This window comes from Bos javanicus, chromosome 14 (genome assembly GCF_032452875.1).
Source record: "Bos javanicus breed banteng chromosome 14, ARS-OSU_banteng_1.0, whole genome shotgun sequence".
NCBI lineage: Eukaryota > Metazoa > Chordata > Mammalia > Artiodactyla > Bovidae > Bos > Bos javanicus.
In genome coordinates this window covers 20874070-20892260 of record NC_083881.1, presented here as the reverse complement: position 1 = coordinate 20892260, position 18191 = coordinate 20874070, and the positions used below count along the sequence as shown (strand labels likewise).

General features: G+C 37.7%; 1 protein-coding gene across 1 annotated transcript in view; it reads right to left on the bottom strand.

The window, feature by feature from the left end:
* Positions 1-15632: 15632 nt before the first annotated feature.
* SNTG1 (syntrophin gamma 1) overlaps positions 15633-18191 on the bottom strand; it is a 418678-nt gene continuing 416119 nt past the window's right edge. The window contains exon 19 of the mRNA XM_061438726.1: positions 15633-16834. Coding sequence (XP_061294710.1) covers positions 16676-16834 — 159 coding nt within the window. The 3' untranslated portion in view covers positions 15633-16675. The remainder of the gene's footprint in view (positions 16835-18191) is intronic.

The following is an 18191-nucleotide window of genomic DNA, read 5'->3' as shown; positions in this document are numbered from 1 at the left end:
AAGCCCAGAGTTATATGGACAATAAGGACTCCTGAACCAGCTACAGTGGACACTGTTATCTTATTACACTGAGCAGTTCGCCTGCCTGACCTCCACTCTAGGAGGAGACATTATCTCTGCTTCCCAAGGCTGAAAACAAACATGCTATTTGCTATTTAGGGAGCTACCAGTTCTATCATCCAAGACATTGGACTATAAAAGCATCCTTGCTAATGTCTTTCAGAAGAGGGACAGCCGGTGTTTCCCATGGAAGTTGTTTGAGTCATGAGATGCACAGGCAAAAACTGTCTCCAAAAACTGATCTGTGCACTAGGGGAGCATTATATAAATAAAAATAAACAAAGTCATCAAGAAAAACTCGGTATGTGTAATTAGGAAATAATTTGAGACATACACATGTCAAACAGCAGGCAAATAGCATCTTAAATAACAGACAAATGTTAAATTGGAAAGCAATGTAAAATAATTAAAAAGAGTATAAAATAAATTTGAATATTGTATATTAATGTATAGAAAACATGCAAGACGATATGTAATAAATTAATGGACAAATGGCAAAAAAAAATGCTCTAGGCATAAATGGACTCAAAAAAAATGCTCAGTATTTGAAAATAAATTTCAATATTGCTAGAAATTAAATAAATAAGCTAATAACACCAAACTCAGTCAGCTCTCACTTCATGGATATACATTATTACAATTCATGTAAACTGATAGAATATTGCTGTGAAACATTCATTAAATGTGTATGAAACATTTCAAATTCTTTATATCTTTGATCTTACTAATATAATTCTACTGTTAGGAATTTTTCCAACTCTGTTATAAGAGATCTGTATATATTTGGATTCACAATAAGTGTTTTAAAGAGGTTGGCATTTGTCAGGAGCCATGTTAGGCATTACTGACACGGCCCCTAGTCCCCTCTCCTCATTCCACAGGCACAGACTGGGGATTAAGGAGTTAGGCCTTGTAATTTTGACTTGTCTTTTCCTCTCCTCAGCTGAGTTGACTGAAAAGGAATATTACGGTGCTTATTGTTCTTGAGAGGAGCATGAGAAGGCACAAAGCCTTCTGCAGCTGTGCTCAGAAAATAATTCATAAAGTTAATCATTGACATTTGTTCAAGGACTTTTACAAAAGAGTGTTCCAGGATGAGCACATAGACAGTAGCTTGAGGTCATGGGAGGAATTGCTATCTGAAGCCTATTTGTGAGGAGAATGTTTATGACAAAGGAGTTTACTGAATTTAGGGTTTAACAATAATTAAAATAGTTAGAAGTTAAAGATTTAAGGAATGTTGTAAAGTTAGCATATTTTACTATAGCTTATAGAAGTTAGGAATTTTTAGAGATACTATAGCTAGAAGCCTTTTTAAAAGATAGTGAGCTCAGGATGTTAGGGGCAAACAGGATTTAGGAAGATAAGTAGTAAACTGAGGAATGTAGTATGAGTTACAATGTAATCACAAGTTAACTACAGGACACATTACAGGAGGTAGATAATAGATGATAAGGCTGATTCCTAGAGAATCTCTGAAGCAGGAACTCTGAAGAGCAACAATGATTTGTGGTGATAATAAATCTGGGAGAGGGGGAACCGAAAATGTCAAACCTCTGGCCTAATGTTTTTGTAAAAGCATAAAAGAGAATCTTAAACTTGAAATAAACAGGCAGTCCATAGAAAATCGAGGGGCTGTCTCATTCTCATTGCCGACACAGTTCATCTCTTCAGGTTGAATCCCTGGCTGCTGGAGCTGGACTCCGGCAGGCATTTAAATTGATACCAATCTTGATGGTAATAGTATAATTGTTTTAAAATAACAGACAAACTTAAAAGGATACTCCAGCCATCAAAAGATATTGATATAAGAAGTATGAAATGAGAAGGAAACAAATGTCCTCAGTATATTTTCAAGTGTTGAAAGTATGTTAGAAAACAGCACAATGACATGTTTCTCTTAGACAACTACATGCATATACAGACACATCCACAGGCCTGCAAAGACCATCAGAAAGGTAAATGCAGGTTTATTCTGAATTCAGCATTATTTTTGTTTCTGAATTTATCATTTCTCTATTTTCCAATGTTCTTGGTAGATCACTTTTCAATTTGACTTTCAGGCTCACAGGAAGTTGCAAAGATGGTTCAGAGTGCAGCCTGGCTCTGTTCCCATCAATGTCACAGGTCACACGAGTAGGGCACAGTAACAAAGTCAGGACATCTGTATGCACACGGTGTGTGCAGATGTGTGTAAGCAGCATGGCAGTCAGGATGCAGGGCTGTCCCCCATCACAAAGACCTCACTCCTGTCACCTTCTGCTTACCTCCACCCCAAGCTGCTCGTTGGAAGTTCCTGTTTTCCCAGTGCTGTGTAAGGGGAATTGAGACCTGCTTCTTTCATGTCCCGGAATACCTTTGACATTCATCCTCGCTGTTGGGTGTCAGCAGTCTGGTCCTATTTCACGGCTGAGTGGCGTCCCACTGTTGAATACTTGACCATTCACCCATTAACGGGCCTTGTGTTTGTTTCCACTTTGGGGCACTGCTAGGGCAGCTGCTCTGAACACACTGCAAGGTCTTTGTGTGAAAACAGCTTAAAGTCCTGGGGGATGGGGCTTCCTGGGTGGTCTAGTACTTAAGATTCCGAGCTTCCACTGCAGGGGATGCAGGTTTGATCCCTGGTTGGGAAACTGAAATCCTGCATGCCACAGGGCCAGACCAAAAGAAAAAAAAAAAATTCCTGGGCGATAAATGCCCAGAGGGTCAATTGCTGGGTGGAGTGGTGAGCTCATGCTTATTTATTTATTTTTAAAGAAACTGCCAAACTGTTTTCCCATGTGGCTTTACAACTTTCCATTCCCATAACTAATGTAAGGGAGATCCAATTCATTTACATCTTCATCAAGATATGATCGCCAATATATTTTCTATAGCGGTTATGATATACTTGGAGAGATATCTCCTTGTGGTCTCAGTTTGCATTTCCTCTTGCCTGTTGATGCTGAACATATTTTCATACACTTATTTGCTCCTGTGTATTTTCTATGCTGAAATGTTTGTTCATATCTTTTGCCCATTTTCTAATCATTGGCAAAGATATAAAAGCAATTCAGTAAAAGAAAGTCTTCTAAACAAATGGTGCTTGAGGAATTGGATACATATATTTGTATACATGCATGTCTGTATAAAAAATCTCTAATTGAGATTTTTTTCCCCAGTTGAGTCACCAGGGAAGCCCACCAGTGGGTAGCCTATCCCTTTCTTCAGGGGATCTTCATGACCAAGGTATCAAACTGGGGTCTCCTGTGTTGCAGGCAGATTCTTTACCAGCTGAACTACCATGGAAGGCCATACTGTCTCTAATATATAATAAATAAAACTCCAATACATAATAAATAAAACTCCAATTTATTTGCATATATTTAATTAAAAAGTCAAATACAACCTAATCCTTACATTTTATACAAAAATTAAGTCTAAATGGTTCCCAGATATAAATGTAAAACATAGGAAAAAATCTTGAGGTCCTCAGGCATGGTGAGATGCTCTTAGACATGACACCAAAAGTATGAGGCATAAAACAAAACAAAAAATAATGAACTGCAGATCATCAAAATGAAAATATTTGCCCTGCTAGTTGAGTTTTACATTTTTCTTTTTACCTGCCACACTGAATTGCTAAGTCATTTGAGGAGAAATTTTATGTCTGTTTATATTAAGTGTGTCTATCATAGGTGCCAGAAAATGATTAATTGTAATTGAACAAGCAAATGCTTCTGTATATTAGAATATTTAGCATGTGTTCAGGAATTAATGTTTATTGAATATTTATATAGTGCTGAGCTAAATCTGCACTGTGGAAATTCTCCAGCACTCAACAAGTATGTAATGAGTGATCGTAATATTAACATATTCACCAACCTAAAGGGTTGGGCTTCCTTGTTGGCTCAGATGGTAAAGAATCCTCCTGCAATGTGTGAGACTTGGGTTCAATCCGGTTGGGAAGATCCCCTGGAGGAGTGAATGGCAACCCACTCCAGCATCCTTGCCTGGAAAATCCCCATGAACAGAGGAGCCTGGGAGGCTACAGTCCATGGGGTTGGAAAGAGTCAGACAGGACTGAGCGACTGAGCACAGCAAAAGGTGGATACTCAGAAGGAAAGAAAAAAGGTTAGTTCACTTTCCAAAAAAAAGTAAACAGTGTTCAAAGGGACAGTCTTTACCTACATAGAAAAAAATATACCAAGAAGTCAAAATAAAAATTATTAGAGAAGGAAAAAGATGAGCATGGGTCAGAGAGGGCCCAGCAGAAGCTTAGGGGAAAGAGGAGAAAGACATTGAGAAACTAGAAGGAAGGCACTGGTCTTTGGGGACTAACTCTGGTCACTCGTTTTATACAGAAGGTGACAGACAGTCATGTTCTATCAACTAGGAATCAGTAAAACAAAGTCTAAACTGAAAGCATGGACATGATATGGAATCAATGAGATAATTCAAAATATATTTTCAAAATTTTTACAGGGCAAAAACTCCATAACAATTCCCTGTTCCTTCCTTCATTATTTTTATTTTTCTGAAGGAGAAAAGATGCCCTCCTTTTTCTAAACTCTGAGCCTATCATTATTTCTGCTTCTCTTCACTTTCCTTGGAAAATAAAACTTCAGGACAGGAGGAAGCTCATCTAGAGCTCAGAGCATATACTTCTGAGGAGCCAGTCCTCCATGAAGAAAAGAGAATACTAAAAAAATGGTCAAAATACATTTATTCAAAACACTAGAAATTAACCAAAATCTTGCACACAAGTACCCAAAAGTGTTGATTAAGAAAGAAAAAAATGCATCATGTGAAGACCGCAAGGTTTGTGGATTTAACCTCGTCCTGTGCCCAATGTCACAGCATATATTAATTGCAACAGCCTTTTAATGTTATTCTACCTGAAAGAAGCCAGACAAAGGAAATCACATATTGTCTGATTCTATTAATAACTTGGTAAGTAGTTGACCCACGTGTTGCGAAAGATTGAGAGCAGGAGAAGTGGGCGACAGAGGATGAGATGGTTAGATGGCATTACAGACTCAATGGACATGAGTTTGAGCAAGCTCCAGGGGATGGTGAAGGACAGGCAACCCAGGCATGCTGCAGTCCATGGGATCACAAAGAGTCAGACAGGGCTTAGTGACTAAACTACAAGTAGTCATCAGAGTTTGGGGAAATGGGTAATTTGGTAGGGATGTTAATGGGTTAGAGTTTCTTTCTGTGGTGATGAAAATATTTTGGAATTTGACAGTGGTCATGGTTAGACAACTATGTGAGTAAATTTAAAAAACCAGTGTATTATACATTTTAGAAGGGTGATTTCTATAGTCTTTAAATTATACCAAATAAATCTGTTGTTTAAAAAATGACCTTCAGAATACTTAAAAGCAAAGATATGTGTGAAATCAAGCTAACAATTGTTTAACTAACATAAATGTACACAATTGTTAAAATATCACCTATTTTATTAGCAATGCTGTTTATTGCTTGCCGTTAGAAAGTCTGCACACTAGCATTTATGTGGTAGTAAGTTAGGAGTTAAGTTGCTATATATATAATAAACAGAGACAATGAAAAATTTATGAAAAATGTTCTGTATGGTTTATAGCAAAATAAAAATAAGTAATATCACTGGATATAGCTGTTAAGTTTATAACAAAGCTTGCAAAACAAGTTCTGTGAACTGTATGTCTGTGAGGGGTGAGTTTATGCTCAATTCAATGAAGGCAGTGGCACCCCACTCCAGTACTCTTGCCTGGAAAATCCCATGGATGGAGGAGCCTGGTAGGCTGCAGTCCATGGGTTCGCTAAGAGTTGGACACGACTGAGTGACTTCACTTTTACTTTTCACTTTCCTGCATTGGAGAAAGAAATGGCAACCCACTCCAGTGTTCTTGCCTGGAGAATCCCAGGGATGGGGGGGCCTGGTGGGCTGCCATCTATGGGGTTGCACAGAGTTGGACACGACTGAAGTGACTTAGCAGCAATGATCTTCATACATGACAAAAACGCCCATCCATGTAGCACAGTGGTAAAGAATTTGCTTGCAAGGCAGGAGACGCAGCCTGTATCCCTGGGTTGGGAAGATCCTCTGGAGAAGGAATAGGCAATCCATTCCAGTAGTTTTGTGTGAAAAATCCCATGGACAGAGGAGCCTGGTGTGCTTCAGTCAATGGGATTGCAAAGAACCAGACACGACTTAGTGGCTGAACAAGAAAACAATATTAGGGCAGCAGAATTGACTGCTTCAAAAATCTGATGTGTGTTTGGAGCTAAAGATGGAATATTGAAAGTTTATGTTAAGAACTTTTCCAATTCTTATATTAAAATCACCCCCAATAATATCAAATATAATTTTTTATTTCAATTTAATTTAGAAAACTTCATTGATATTTTTAAACATAAACTTAGACAACATATTCCATTTCAATACAAAGTTAACTTATATGGAAAACTTTAAAATTTTATTTTATATATCTTTATGAATGTGAAAGTGTTAGACGCTCGGTTGTATCTAAGTCTTTATAACCCCATGAACGGTAGCCCTTCAGGCTCCTCTGTCCATGGAATTCTCCAGGCAAGAATACTAGAGTGGGTTGCCATTTCCTTCTCCAGGGCATCTTCCTGACTCCATTTGACCTGGATTTCACGCATTGCAGGCAGATTCTTTACCCTCTGAGCCAGGGAAGTCCCTATATATCTTTATATATAACTGTTAAAATAACAAAATTCTAGTTGCATGTTAAATTTTTTCATAATTGCTTTTTTGTGAGAGAGCTTCTTGTCAGTGATGGAAAAATAGCTTGCAATGGTAACTTTGGGCTTTTCATTGTCCTTTTCTGCCATTTTCAATATATTTATTTTAGTCCACTCTGAACAAACTTATCTCTGCATTTAATAAAAAGGCTGTTTCTAGGAGTATTTTTATTTGTTTGTTAGTTTATCTGTGTCTTTTATAGAAGAAATAGAACAGGGTATTTTTTCTGACCTCATTACTGAAAACAGTTGATAATTTCATGAGCAATTGAAAAATGATCTTGTAGACATTGTTGATCAATAATAGCTCTTCATATTAATGACTGGAAAGCTCATAGCAAAGTCGGTGGAATGGGAAAAATGAGTGCATACACTTATACGAAGAAAGGAAAAAATCTTTGGGGTCATTGACTGTGTAATGTAATTGATTAGGCCTATGATTAGAAATTCAACATTCAAAAAATAAAGATCATGGGATCTGGTCCCATCTTTTCATGGCAAATAGATGGGGAAACAATGGAAACAGTGACAGACTTAATTTTCTTGGGCCCCAAAATCACTGCAGATGGTGACTACAGCCATGAAATTAAAAGACACTTGCTCCTTGGAAGAGAAATTATAATCAATCTAGACAGCATATTAAAAAGCAGAGACATGACTTTGCTGACAAAGGTCTGTCTTATCAAAGCTATGGTTTTCCCAGTAGTCATGTATGGATGTGAGAGTTTGACTATAAAGAAAGCTGAGTGGCGAAGAATTGATGCTTTTGAACTGTGGTGTTGGAGAAGACTCTTGAGAGTCCCTTGGACTGCAAGGAGATCCCACCTGTCCATCCTAAAGGAGATCAGTCCTGACTCTTCATTGGAAGGACTGATGCTAAAGCTGAAACTCCAATACTTTGGCCACATGATGCAAAAAGGCAACTCATTGGAAAAGACTCTGATGCTGGGAAAGATTGAAGGTGGGAAGAGAAGGGGACGACAGAGGTTGGGATGGTTGGATGGCATCACCGACTCATTGGACATGAGTTTGAGCAAGCTCTGGGAGTTGGTGATGGACAGGGAGGCCTGGCGTGCTGCAGTCCATAGGGTCACAAAGAGTTGGACATGACTGAGTGACTGAACTGAACTGATGATTAGAATGAAAATAAAAATAAGTAGAATGTAGACATGGTTTTTAGAAAAAAAAAGTTAAAACTTCACTTATGGGTAAAGAAAGCATAGATAATTACCTTTTTGTTTACATATGATAGATACATGTTTCCTTATAATAAATCTAAAGAATCATCTCAACGCTTCATATCATCAAAATTTTAAAAATGGGGGCTTTCCTGGTGGCTCAGTGATAGAAAAAATCTGCTGCCAATGCAGGAGACATGGGTTTGATCCCCGATCCAGAAATATCCCACATGCCTCAGACAGAGCCACTCACCCCGGGAGCTGCAACTGCTGAACCACGTCCTGCAACTGATGAATGCTGTGTGCCTGAGCGCCTGTGCTTCACAACAGGAGAAGCCGCTGCAGTGAGAAGTACATGTGCCACAAGCCGGTGCAACAACCAGAGAAAAGCCTGCACAGCAATGAAGACCCAGTAGAGCCAGAAATTTAAATAAATACAACTTTAAAAATGGGTTTCTAATTTGTATTATGCATAAACTAAGGAATCAAAATAGGTTTGACTTGGTCAGGCTGAAAAAGTTGAGCACTAGAATTTGGAGATCTTACATATTAATATTTCAGATGGGAAGAAAATTAGAACATACTAATGATTAAGCTATCTTCATCAGAAAAGACATGAACTGAATCTAAATTATAGAAATTAAACTAAAAGAAGCAATAATTCTACACAAACTCATAATAACTCACACCCACAGAATTAAACAGTAATTCTCAAAATTTTTCACTTAAATGTTGCCATAATAACATTAGGAATTCCAAAAATTTAGATTGGAACATACCATCTGCTGAAAATATTAATGTCTGAACAAGTACAGCTGTGAGCTCAATTAGTCACACAGTCATTAAAATGAAGCATGCATAAAAAATGTACCCTTTCACAAATAAAAGCTAGCCTACTTAATTCATACCAATGTTCTCTGCTGTGGATGCCCTTGTCCTAAGAGAAGAAGATGACTAAAAAATTGCCAGAGTCCACACATGCAGGTGGCAAATATCACCCCAAAACTGCTTTCTCTGGCTATTTTCTTGAGAATCTTGAAAACCACAGCCTTCTGCCCAGAAGCTGCATGGAAGTACACGTCATCTAAATATGGCTTCACAGAAACAAGGAAACCTCTGTAAAATTAATAAGGCAGAGCATACCTCTTGCTTCTGTCAACTTTTAAGATGTTCTATTTCCTTATAAACCTTTTAGATCTCATAAATATTCTGGTAAATATGAAACACTGAAAAAAGCTTGTTAATGGAAGTTGCTTTTATCTGTTTCTCAGAGATCAGATCGGGTTGCTGAAGTTGAGTGCGTACATGAGTTTGAAGTATATTTGAGTGTGTCGTTCAATGAGAGCAACTTCAAAGAGTCTTCACACTTGTTTCACATGCTGTCATAGTGTTAAATATTTCTTTCCCTTGATAAAAGGTGTTTGTTGAGCTTGACATATTAAAAACGTATTGCTGAGAATCCCTTCTTTGTGTTTTTTATATTTAGAATTGAATCATACTTGAATGATGTTTTGATAGCGTCTATCCTCAATGAAATGAATAAATTATTTCTTATTGCTCACATTTATCAAAATTTTATAATGCTGAAGGGTTACAAATAATAGCTTGTCATAAGCAACTTTTATAAAATTTGTGTAGGGGGGCAACTATTCATGTGAAGGAGGTTATATTGGAAAAAGTGATATGAAGGATCCTACGCCCTCATTCCCACATTTCATTCTTAATTTTTAATTAGCATAGAGTATGCATTAAATTACTATTATGCATCAAGCATTGTTCTTACACAAAGGATACGTTGATGAATAGGAAGCAGCCCCAGTATTCGAGCATTCATCATCTCTGTGGGTATCGATAAATGGGAATGACAACTATATTCTACACTCTTCTGAGACATTTCAGACACTATTCTGGAAACACAAAAACAGGGCACATAAAGGAGATTTGGCTGGAGTTTCAGGGTAGGAAAGTCAGAAGAGACTCTTTGCTATTCGCAAGAGCAGAATTAATTCTAAAGGAGGAGGAAGGTATGGGGGTTGGGCGGAGCATCCAGGGGAAGATTAAGTTAAAGCCCTATATAAACAGATGTGACACTGGTTTCTGCTATAGTTCTGTATGATCCACACTGTACATGGAAGAAGTGAGGAAGTGGGAGGATCCAGGGCATATTCTTTCCTCTGTGTCATATTAACGGATTGAAATTTCCAGTAAAGTTACAGGAGATTTTTGTGAAGTATGGAGTAGGTGACACAGTCAGATCTCTGTTTCTTAAGGGACCCCATAGCTGAATCACAGTGGATTTTTAGAACAGGTCAAACTCCCAGCCCAGAGACCAAACAGGAAGGAGATAAATATTCTTGGTAGGTGAGGGAGCCTGAATGTGGTGACTGATAGGAATTACAATAGGTGGTCCTTGACTTGGGCCCCGCCATGTATATTGGATCACTTAATTTGCAATGTCATTCGTTTTCAGTTCAGTTCAGTTGTTTAGCCGTGTCTGACTATTTGAGATCCCATGGACTGCAGCATGCCAGGCTTCCCTGCCCATCACCGACTCCCAGAGCTTGCTTAAACTCATGTCCATCATGTCAGTGATGCCATCCAACCATCTGATCCTCTGTCACCTCCTTCTCCTCTTGCCTTCAATCTTTCCCAGCATCAGGGTCTTTTCTAGTGAGACAGTTCTTCGCATCAGGTAGCCAAAGTATTGGAGTTTCAGCTTTGGCATCAGTCCTTCTAATGAATATTCAGGACTGATTTCCTTTTGGATTGACTTGTTTGATCTCCTTGTAGTCCAAGGGATTCTCAATAAACTTCTCCAAGACCACAGCTCAAAAGCATCAATTCTTCATTCTTTAATTCTTCATTCCCTTTAATTCCGAAAAAAGCTTCACTTTTAATTAGTACTTTTATTGAAATCATTTAGCAGTAGCCCTTTTCATTAAGCCCCTTTTGTGTTCCAGGCTCAGCTCAGTGGTGAAGATACACAGCTAAGCAGTGTAGCCACGGTCACAGCCTTTGTAGAAACTAAAGCTTGAGAGGGATGGTAATTTCAGCCAGAGCAGTCAAGGTGGCCAAGTGCTGTGAACATGTCAGAAGAATTCAGCTTTTTTTTTTTTTTTTAAATTTTATTTATTTATTTTTGACCGTACTGTATCTTTATTGCTGTGCAGGCTACTCTCTAGCTTTGATGTGCAGACTTCTCACTATGTTGGCATCTCTTTCGTGGAGCATGGGCCTTAGGGCACTCAGGCATCGGTAGTCGCGGCTCCTGGCTCTAGAGCACAGGCTCAGTAGTTGTGATGCTTGGGCTTAGTTGCTCCACAGCATGTGGGATCTTCTTGGATCAGATATATGTATAAAGTTCATCTAAGAGGAATTGTGCTTGTTTTTGGTGGTGGTGAGACTTAATATGGTATCTATTTGGAGTTTTTGTGTTCTTTTTGATTGGTTTAATTATTTACGATGAATAAGTATTAATTTTCCAGCAAATTTTTTTCAAAAAAAGATAAAATGAGAACAAATAGATAATCATTAAGAAACTAAAATAACATAGATATCAGAATTGTTTCAAAACTATTTCTACAATTGTTCACTCTTTGGCACTGTAATTGCCTGACTGGAGTCTCTTATGACACAGAAATGAGCTGCTTCTCAGTTACGAATGACCAGAGAGTGATGTCCTGTCAGATCAGTCTTCTCAGTATAGATTCAACTCTTAATGGACCATTGTGAAGCCATAACTCTGATGGCTTCACAATGGTGAAGCCATTCACAACTCTAGTCTTGCTTTCAGTAATTCTGGTTGCTTAAATAATTGGACAAATATCTTTATTCCATCTCTAGGGCCTTTAGGGGCCAGATAACTAATCTTCACAAACATTAATGCTTGTTACTAAAAGCTGCTCAAAAGTCAATAAACAGTCCAGATTGGTGGAAAGGAAAGTTTGCTTTATTTTGGATGATGACAACCGGTGGGGAGTGTAGACTCCTGTCCACAGGCCAACTCCTCCCCTCTCACCCTTGACAATCGGGGGCAGGGGTTTCATAGATGCAGGGAGGAGGTTACATGCAGAAACAGCAGTCAGCTCTAACAGTTATCTTAAAATTGGCCATCAGTGGTCTGACCAACATCATCTTGATTGCTTTAGGTGCAGTTAATCTTCAGTTCTAGGGTCAGTTGGTTTCCATTTCCCTGAGGCCATTTCTTGAAACTGTAGCAGCTTATGTCAGTCTGGTCATCATGTAGTTAACTTCTTCCACTTGGTAGGGGTTTCAGAATCTATAAGACAGTTCATAGGATACGGCTCAGAATATGATCTATAACCCTTGAGAAGGAACTAAGTAAAGGTCCTTGACTGTGCTTAATGACTATTATTATTATTTGATCTCCTTTGACCATTTTCCTTTGTTTCTGCATGTTCTCACTTCTCTGATTAAACTTATTCTTTGGCTAAAGTGTTTCCACAGATGAAAGGCAGGCAAAAGACACGGAGGGAAGGGCCATAGGGTTCTGCTCCATTTCATACTGGTGGGCCAGAAATTGTGTTCTTAGGGTTATGCACCCAAGGGAAGCAGCTCACCACCGGCCCTGTTCATGGCAGCCAAGTCTTCTAAGGACATGCTCTAAACATCTGTGAACTCTACAAATCAAACCCAGGAAGTGAAAACACAGATGTAGTAAAAATTATGTTTTTATTTTCCTGTGTGCGTCATTAAAAAAAGGTACAGTTTTATTAGTAGTACATTAATGAACTTAAAGAACAAAGTGACAAGTTGTTGTCACAGATATTAATTTACATTTTACAAACATCCACCAAAACAATTAAAAATGAAATAAATATATTTACATTTCATACTTCTGGTATTTTCATTGCGTTTTAATATGTATAAAATATATAACATTTATAGTATTCTATTTATCTTTAAAAGCAACTTCAAATGTGCAAAGAAGTGAATTATAATTTTAAAGTATTAGGCAATAAAAGTAAATCATAAACAAGAGTTTTAGAGGAATGAATAAAGTAATTCTTTACGGAGAGTCATCAGGACAGCAGTGTGAAGCGTGTGTTAATACTATAGAACATTAACACTTACCTTAAAGAGCTATGCACAAGATCTCCCCTGTGCTTTTAAAGCTTCTCCACATTGCTGATTTCTAGCAGTAATTCTACATCTGTATTAGGATGAATACTTTTTCACAGTAATAAATCAAGCATTTCTCAAACCCAGCATTCCATGTAAACAAAGTTTATGACAAGTTTTGTTTTTGAAAACGAGGGAAACCTCTAACTTTAATGTTCCCAAAGGAAAGTCTCTCTGCTGACATAGTGAATATGGGGTTGGCATTTATTTTCAAGGACTTGTTTCTTCTTGATGAATGTGTTTTGTGATCAAAGGCTTTAAAACTCTAAGTTGGTGCATGCCTGAAAAATGGGCAAGAAATGACACGCTTATTATTTTCCCTTAAAAATAGTGTTGGATGGTAAATGTTGGGGTACACATTACACTTACATTATCTATTACAGTAGCTTTGAAATAAATACTTGTTGCAATATAACAAATTACAAATGTCCCTGCTTTAATATACTTCAGCTTAAATGAACTGTGACTCTTTATCAGGCAATATACATTGTTATAGTAGTTAGCAAAGAGGCCAAATGATATTTGAACTCCTTTCTCTGACCCAAGTATGTATAATGTAATGTTCCCTTTGAGCTTATACAATGTATACCATCATGAACTTTAGCATGTATTTATATACACACATATGTATACATATATGTATATATATGTATATTGTGTATGTACACACACACACATACACACATATACCAAGGCACTGGAGAGATTAACACATAATCAAGCTTTCTGCTGTTAAAATGGCTCTAGTATAAACTAGGATTTAAGGAGAAAATCTCATGCATCTAAATCTAAATTACACGAGAAGTAGAGATTAATCTGAATATTTTTGTTTATTTCTAAGTTTTCTCATTCAAGGAGTCCAAGTTATAACAAATTTCAGTGTCTAATCATTGCACAGTGAAAAAATATGTTAAATGTTATTTGCTAACTGAGGAAAATCAAAGTAATACTTTTGTAATAGGTGGCTTCTCTACTAGTCATGTTAAGTAGCAATTTAGGCCTGTGGGTTTTGTTTTCCAGTAGTATCAAAAATAAACTCAACATGGTATTATCATAAATTTTAATTTAGCCTACAATTTACAATGTAAATTTAAAGTATATTAATATACTTATTTGAAATATATTCTTCTATAGAATTTGTTTAGCATTTTATTATATATACACGTGTGTGTGTGTGTGTGTGTGATACAAGGAGACATATACCCACACATATCTCATTGTGCACCTTTTCCTTACATACACATAAGCACAGCCTAGACGAGCTTTATGGCATACAAAAAGGGCATTTAATTAAATTGCTTTTTTTGCTATTTTTTTGAATGGAGTTTTTACAAAATCTGACATTTTTAAATGATTATGTTATACATGTAGAAAGCTTCAAACTTTCTCTTTCTTTAGGTTGAGTAGCCCATTTCCTATTGCCTGTGGCCCGACTGATCATCACATTATGGACGCACGGACGTCACCCCAATATGGGGCAGGCTAACACACACTCAAGGTGATGACAGAGGTCCTGTGATGAGCTGGCTTCTCTGCTCAGATCCTGAAGCAGGGGCCCATCCTTCCACACCCCGCCACCTTGAGCTGGTGGCCTCCTAAGTATGTCTTTGGTGGCTTCTGATTTTAGAATGACTGTTGTATCTGATCAAAAAACAGTGAGCCATAATGCCATAGTCATATCCCCATTATGCCATGTTAGTTGCTCAGTTATATCCGACTTTTTTTGCAACCCTCTGGGCTATATAGCCTGCCAGGCTCCTCTGTCCATGGCATTCTCCCAGCAAGAATACTGGTTGCCATTCCCTTCTCCAGGGGATCTTCTTGATCCAGGGATGGAACATTGCAGGCAGATTCTTACCTCCTGAGCCACCATATTCCCGTTCTGAAAATGTATTTAGTTAGATGGTCAAAATAAATTATTTAAATTTATTTAAATTTAAATGCTCTAACTAAAATAAATTATGTTAAAACTGTATTTTGTCCAGTTTCCCCAGTTCTTTTTAAAAGGACTCCTAGATCAAACTGAGCACTTGCTCAGCTACAATCCTGAACCTTCACTTCTTTTCAATTTAATGTGCTTAAGAGTTGATCAGAGTGAATTAATAATTTATAATGATTATGGAAATAGCTTGATGTTCATTTTTAATTATAATGTTCATGTGTCCTTTTTACAAATAATGTTTCCTTCCTGAGAGATTTTTTTTCCTTTTTAAAATTAGTCCACCTTATTATATACTTGGTCATCTTCACAAGGAAGTATGCAACAAGTTTGACTGAGGTGGGAACATGTGTACTAATAAAAAAACTAATTTTTTCTTAATAGGGAGCTGGTTGTTTAAAAGATGATCTCAGCACAGCTGTGGTGTAGGACAGACAATGTTATACAAACACCTGGGATCTGAGCTGTGTGCACTTCAGGGCTTTCAAATTTCCAACCCCTTTATACCTACATTCCTAGGACAAGATGCCTACAATAATTCATAACTTGTCATTGTATGACTGCTTTTTATGACATGATAATGTAGAAGTTTTAACTTGTATTTTCATATCTCACCTTATTCTCTCATATGCTCTAACTAAAATGGAATGATGTTATCTACCCAGCAAAAGTAATAGATTTGAGAATACCTCCTGGGGACATTTCCCATCAGGATTAACTCCAGTTCCAGGTGGGGTTAGGAATACAAGAAGCAACCGTCTCTTACACCACATGAATTGATATTTTCTCTATGAAAGGTTTTGGGGTCACTGAAAATTTATGAAATTTTAATTTAATAATAAATTCCAGGTAAAATAGAAATCTCCTTAAATGAAGGAAAGAACAAGAGGTTCGCGGGTGTTTCCTTCATTTCTCATTAAATTAGCACATTTTGGCATCTTTGAAGGAACACTGGCTGTGAATACAACATTTGGTGTCAGTGACCCTAGGAAGAAACATTCCATTTCACATTGTGTCTATTGTAGGTCAAATGTAACGATCTTTTTGAAATTCTCAGCAATGATTTACAACAGCATACACAAACTGGGGTGCCACTGTCAAGTCATGGGCTGAAGCTATAAGCAGAAATCCACACCAGTGAGCTGAGGTGCTCTCTTCTTGGACAAGGGTCTTCACGCTGGTCTCAGGGCCTCTGCCTTCTTCTGTCGCTCCTCACATAATAGCAGGGCACTGGTTCCTGATCAGGCCCTTCATGCATTTGTCATACAAAATAGTCTAAAATACAGACGTGACTGTTTAATGGGTGTTTTATTTATAGGTAGCTTACAATTTTTATATTATTTACACACTCGAGTCATTCATCGGTTCGTCTTCCCTTTCAATGAAAACAACGCAGCAGTCCTGACCCAACGAGGAAGAGCAAGTCGTCCCGCTCATTTAGGATGATCCCTCGAGACCTTCGAACTGCAATGCTTTGGGGATCCGTCTGATCTTCTCTGCTCAGATTTCCACTTGGCTTCACTGCTAACTTGGGGATGTGATGGCTTCTCCATTGTCTGCAGCGATGAGTAAGGTCATTCTGTTTACAAGTCAAGATGAGAGGGAGGCTGAGCTCAGGCTGTCAGGTCATGTACTTGGCTTTGCTCGGTACTCCGGAGCTGGAAGCCGCAGAGGCAGCAGCCTGACTGCCTAGAAACAGAGGGTCCAAACAAGCCACTTTGGCAGCGAAGAAGGAATGAATGCAGTGGAGAACAGCAAAGAGATTCGAAAACTCCAGCTCCTGAAAGGGACAGAGAGATGAGTCACACAAAATAAAAATCAATTTCCTTGAGATAAATGAAACATAACCACGCTAATAGATAACAGCTGGACCTTCTCTTTAAAGTGCAATAAACTCAACTAGAATCGAAGATATCTAACCTATGGAAACTGTTGGCACTTTTGTTTCATATGTTAATTTCAAATGAAGGTTTATTTCAAAATACAATGCTCCAGGAGCTGGAAGGACTTAACATGATTATCATCCAGGAGACTCTTTTCAACATTGATCAATGCTGCACAGAAATATACTTAGCCAGATTAAAATTTTACTCTTGATAAAGTGTAAACAAAGAGAAGCAGTAGATTTAAAAGTATTTTTATCTCTTTAGAGACAATTCAAATGAAGGATTTGGGTTAGAATGATTAACAAGTACTCTTCACTATTCTCTAGAATCAGTTGCTATTTGCTGTTGGACAATGAATATGAAATCCTGAAGCAAGGGATATGAGTATTTTCAATGCTATAAGCCAAACGGTTCACTTCTGAAATATAATGTGTGCGCTTATTTTAAATTTAATTAGTTTTGATGATCATACTTGGTTGTTAAATCAATGCAATGTAGGAGAGAGAGCTATGCGGTCCAAGTAATTCCCTTCATGACGTTGGGAGTTCTTAGTATCCGATGCTAAGTATTAAAACACCAGAGCTCTGGTTTAAGTATTTTAAGTTCCTAAAATGACTCCACCTAAAAGTGATCTTAGTTTTTCGGCCATTATGATTTCAGGAGCCTTATTTTTAGTAACCTGCCTCATGTCACTGTGAGGTGTTACTGGTCATACAGCAGGTTTCCTCTGGTCACAATTCAGTCCACAAAAGAGCCCCTTCATTCTCTGTGCAGCCAGCTCATTTTACACACAGGTTTTGAATACGTTCAGTGTCAACTTGTATAAATCCACTAGGTATAAAAAGGTGGGAAGGCTTTGGAAAACATGAGGTGTGCTTTCTGTACTCTTGGTAAAAGGGAGAATACTGTTGAATGTTGCAACTGGGCAAAAATACAAGTAACTTTTTCTCAAAAATATATCTGCCGCATCTCTGTTAAACTGGAGATTATAGCTTGGTTGTCAGAAAAATAAATAGTCTAAATATGAAGACATTTTGGAATGATTAATATTTTCATACCTTGTCAAGAATATGTCAACGATTTGATGTAGTCGGCACTTTAAAATTTTTACACCTATTTTCAGCTGTTGGGTGGGCAAGAAATTAAAGGCAATCAGAAGAAAAAGCAGGAGGCAGAGATGTGCTTAAGTTTAGCCTTTGATTCCAACATCAACTCATCTTTCCTCAGCTCAGTGGTCATCTTTCACCATCA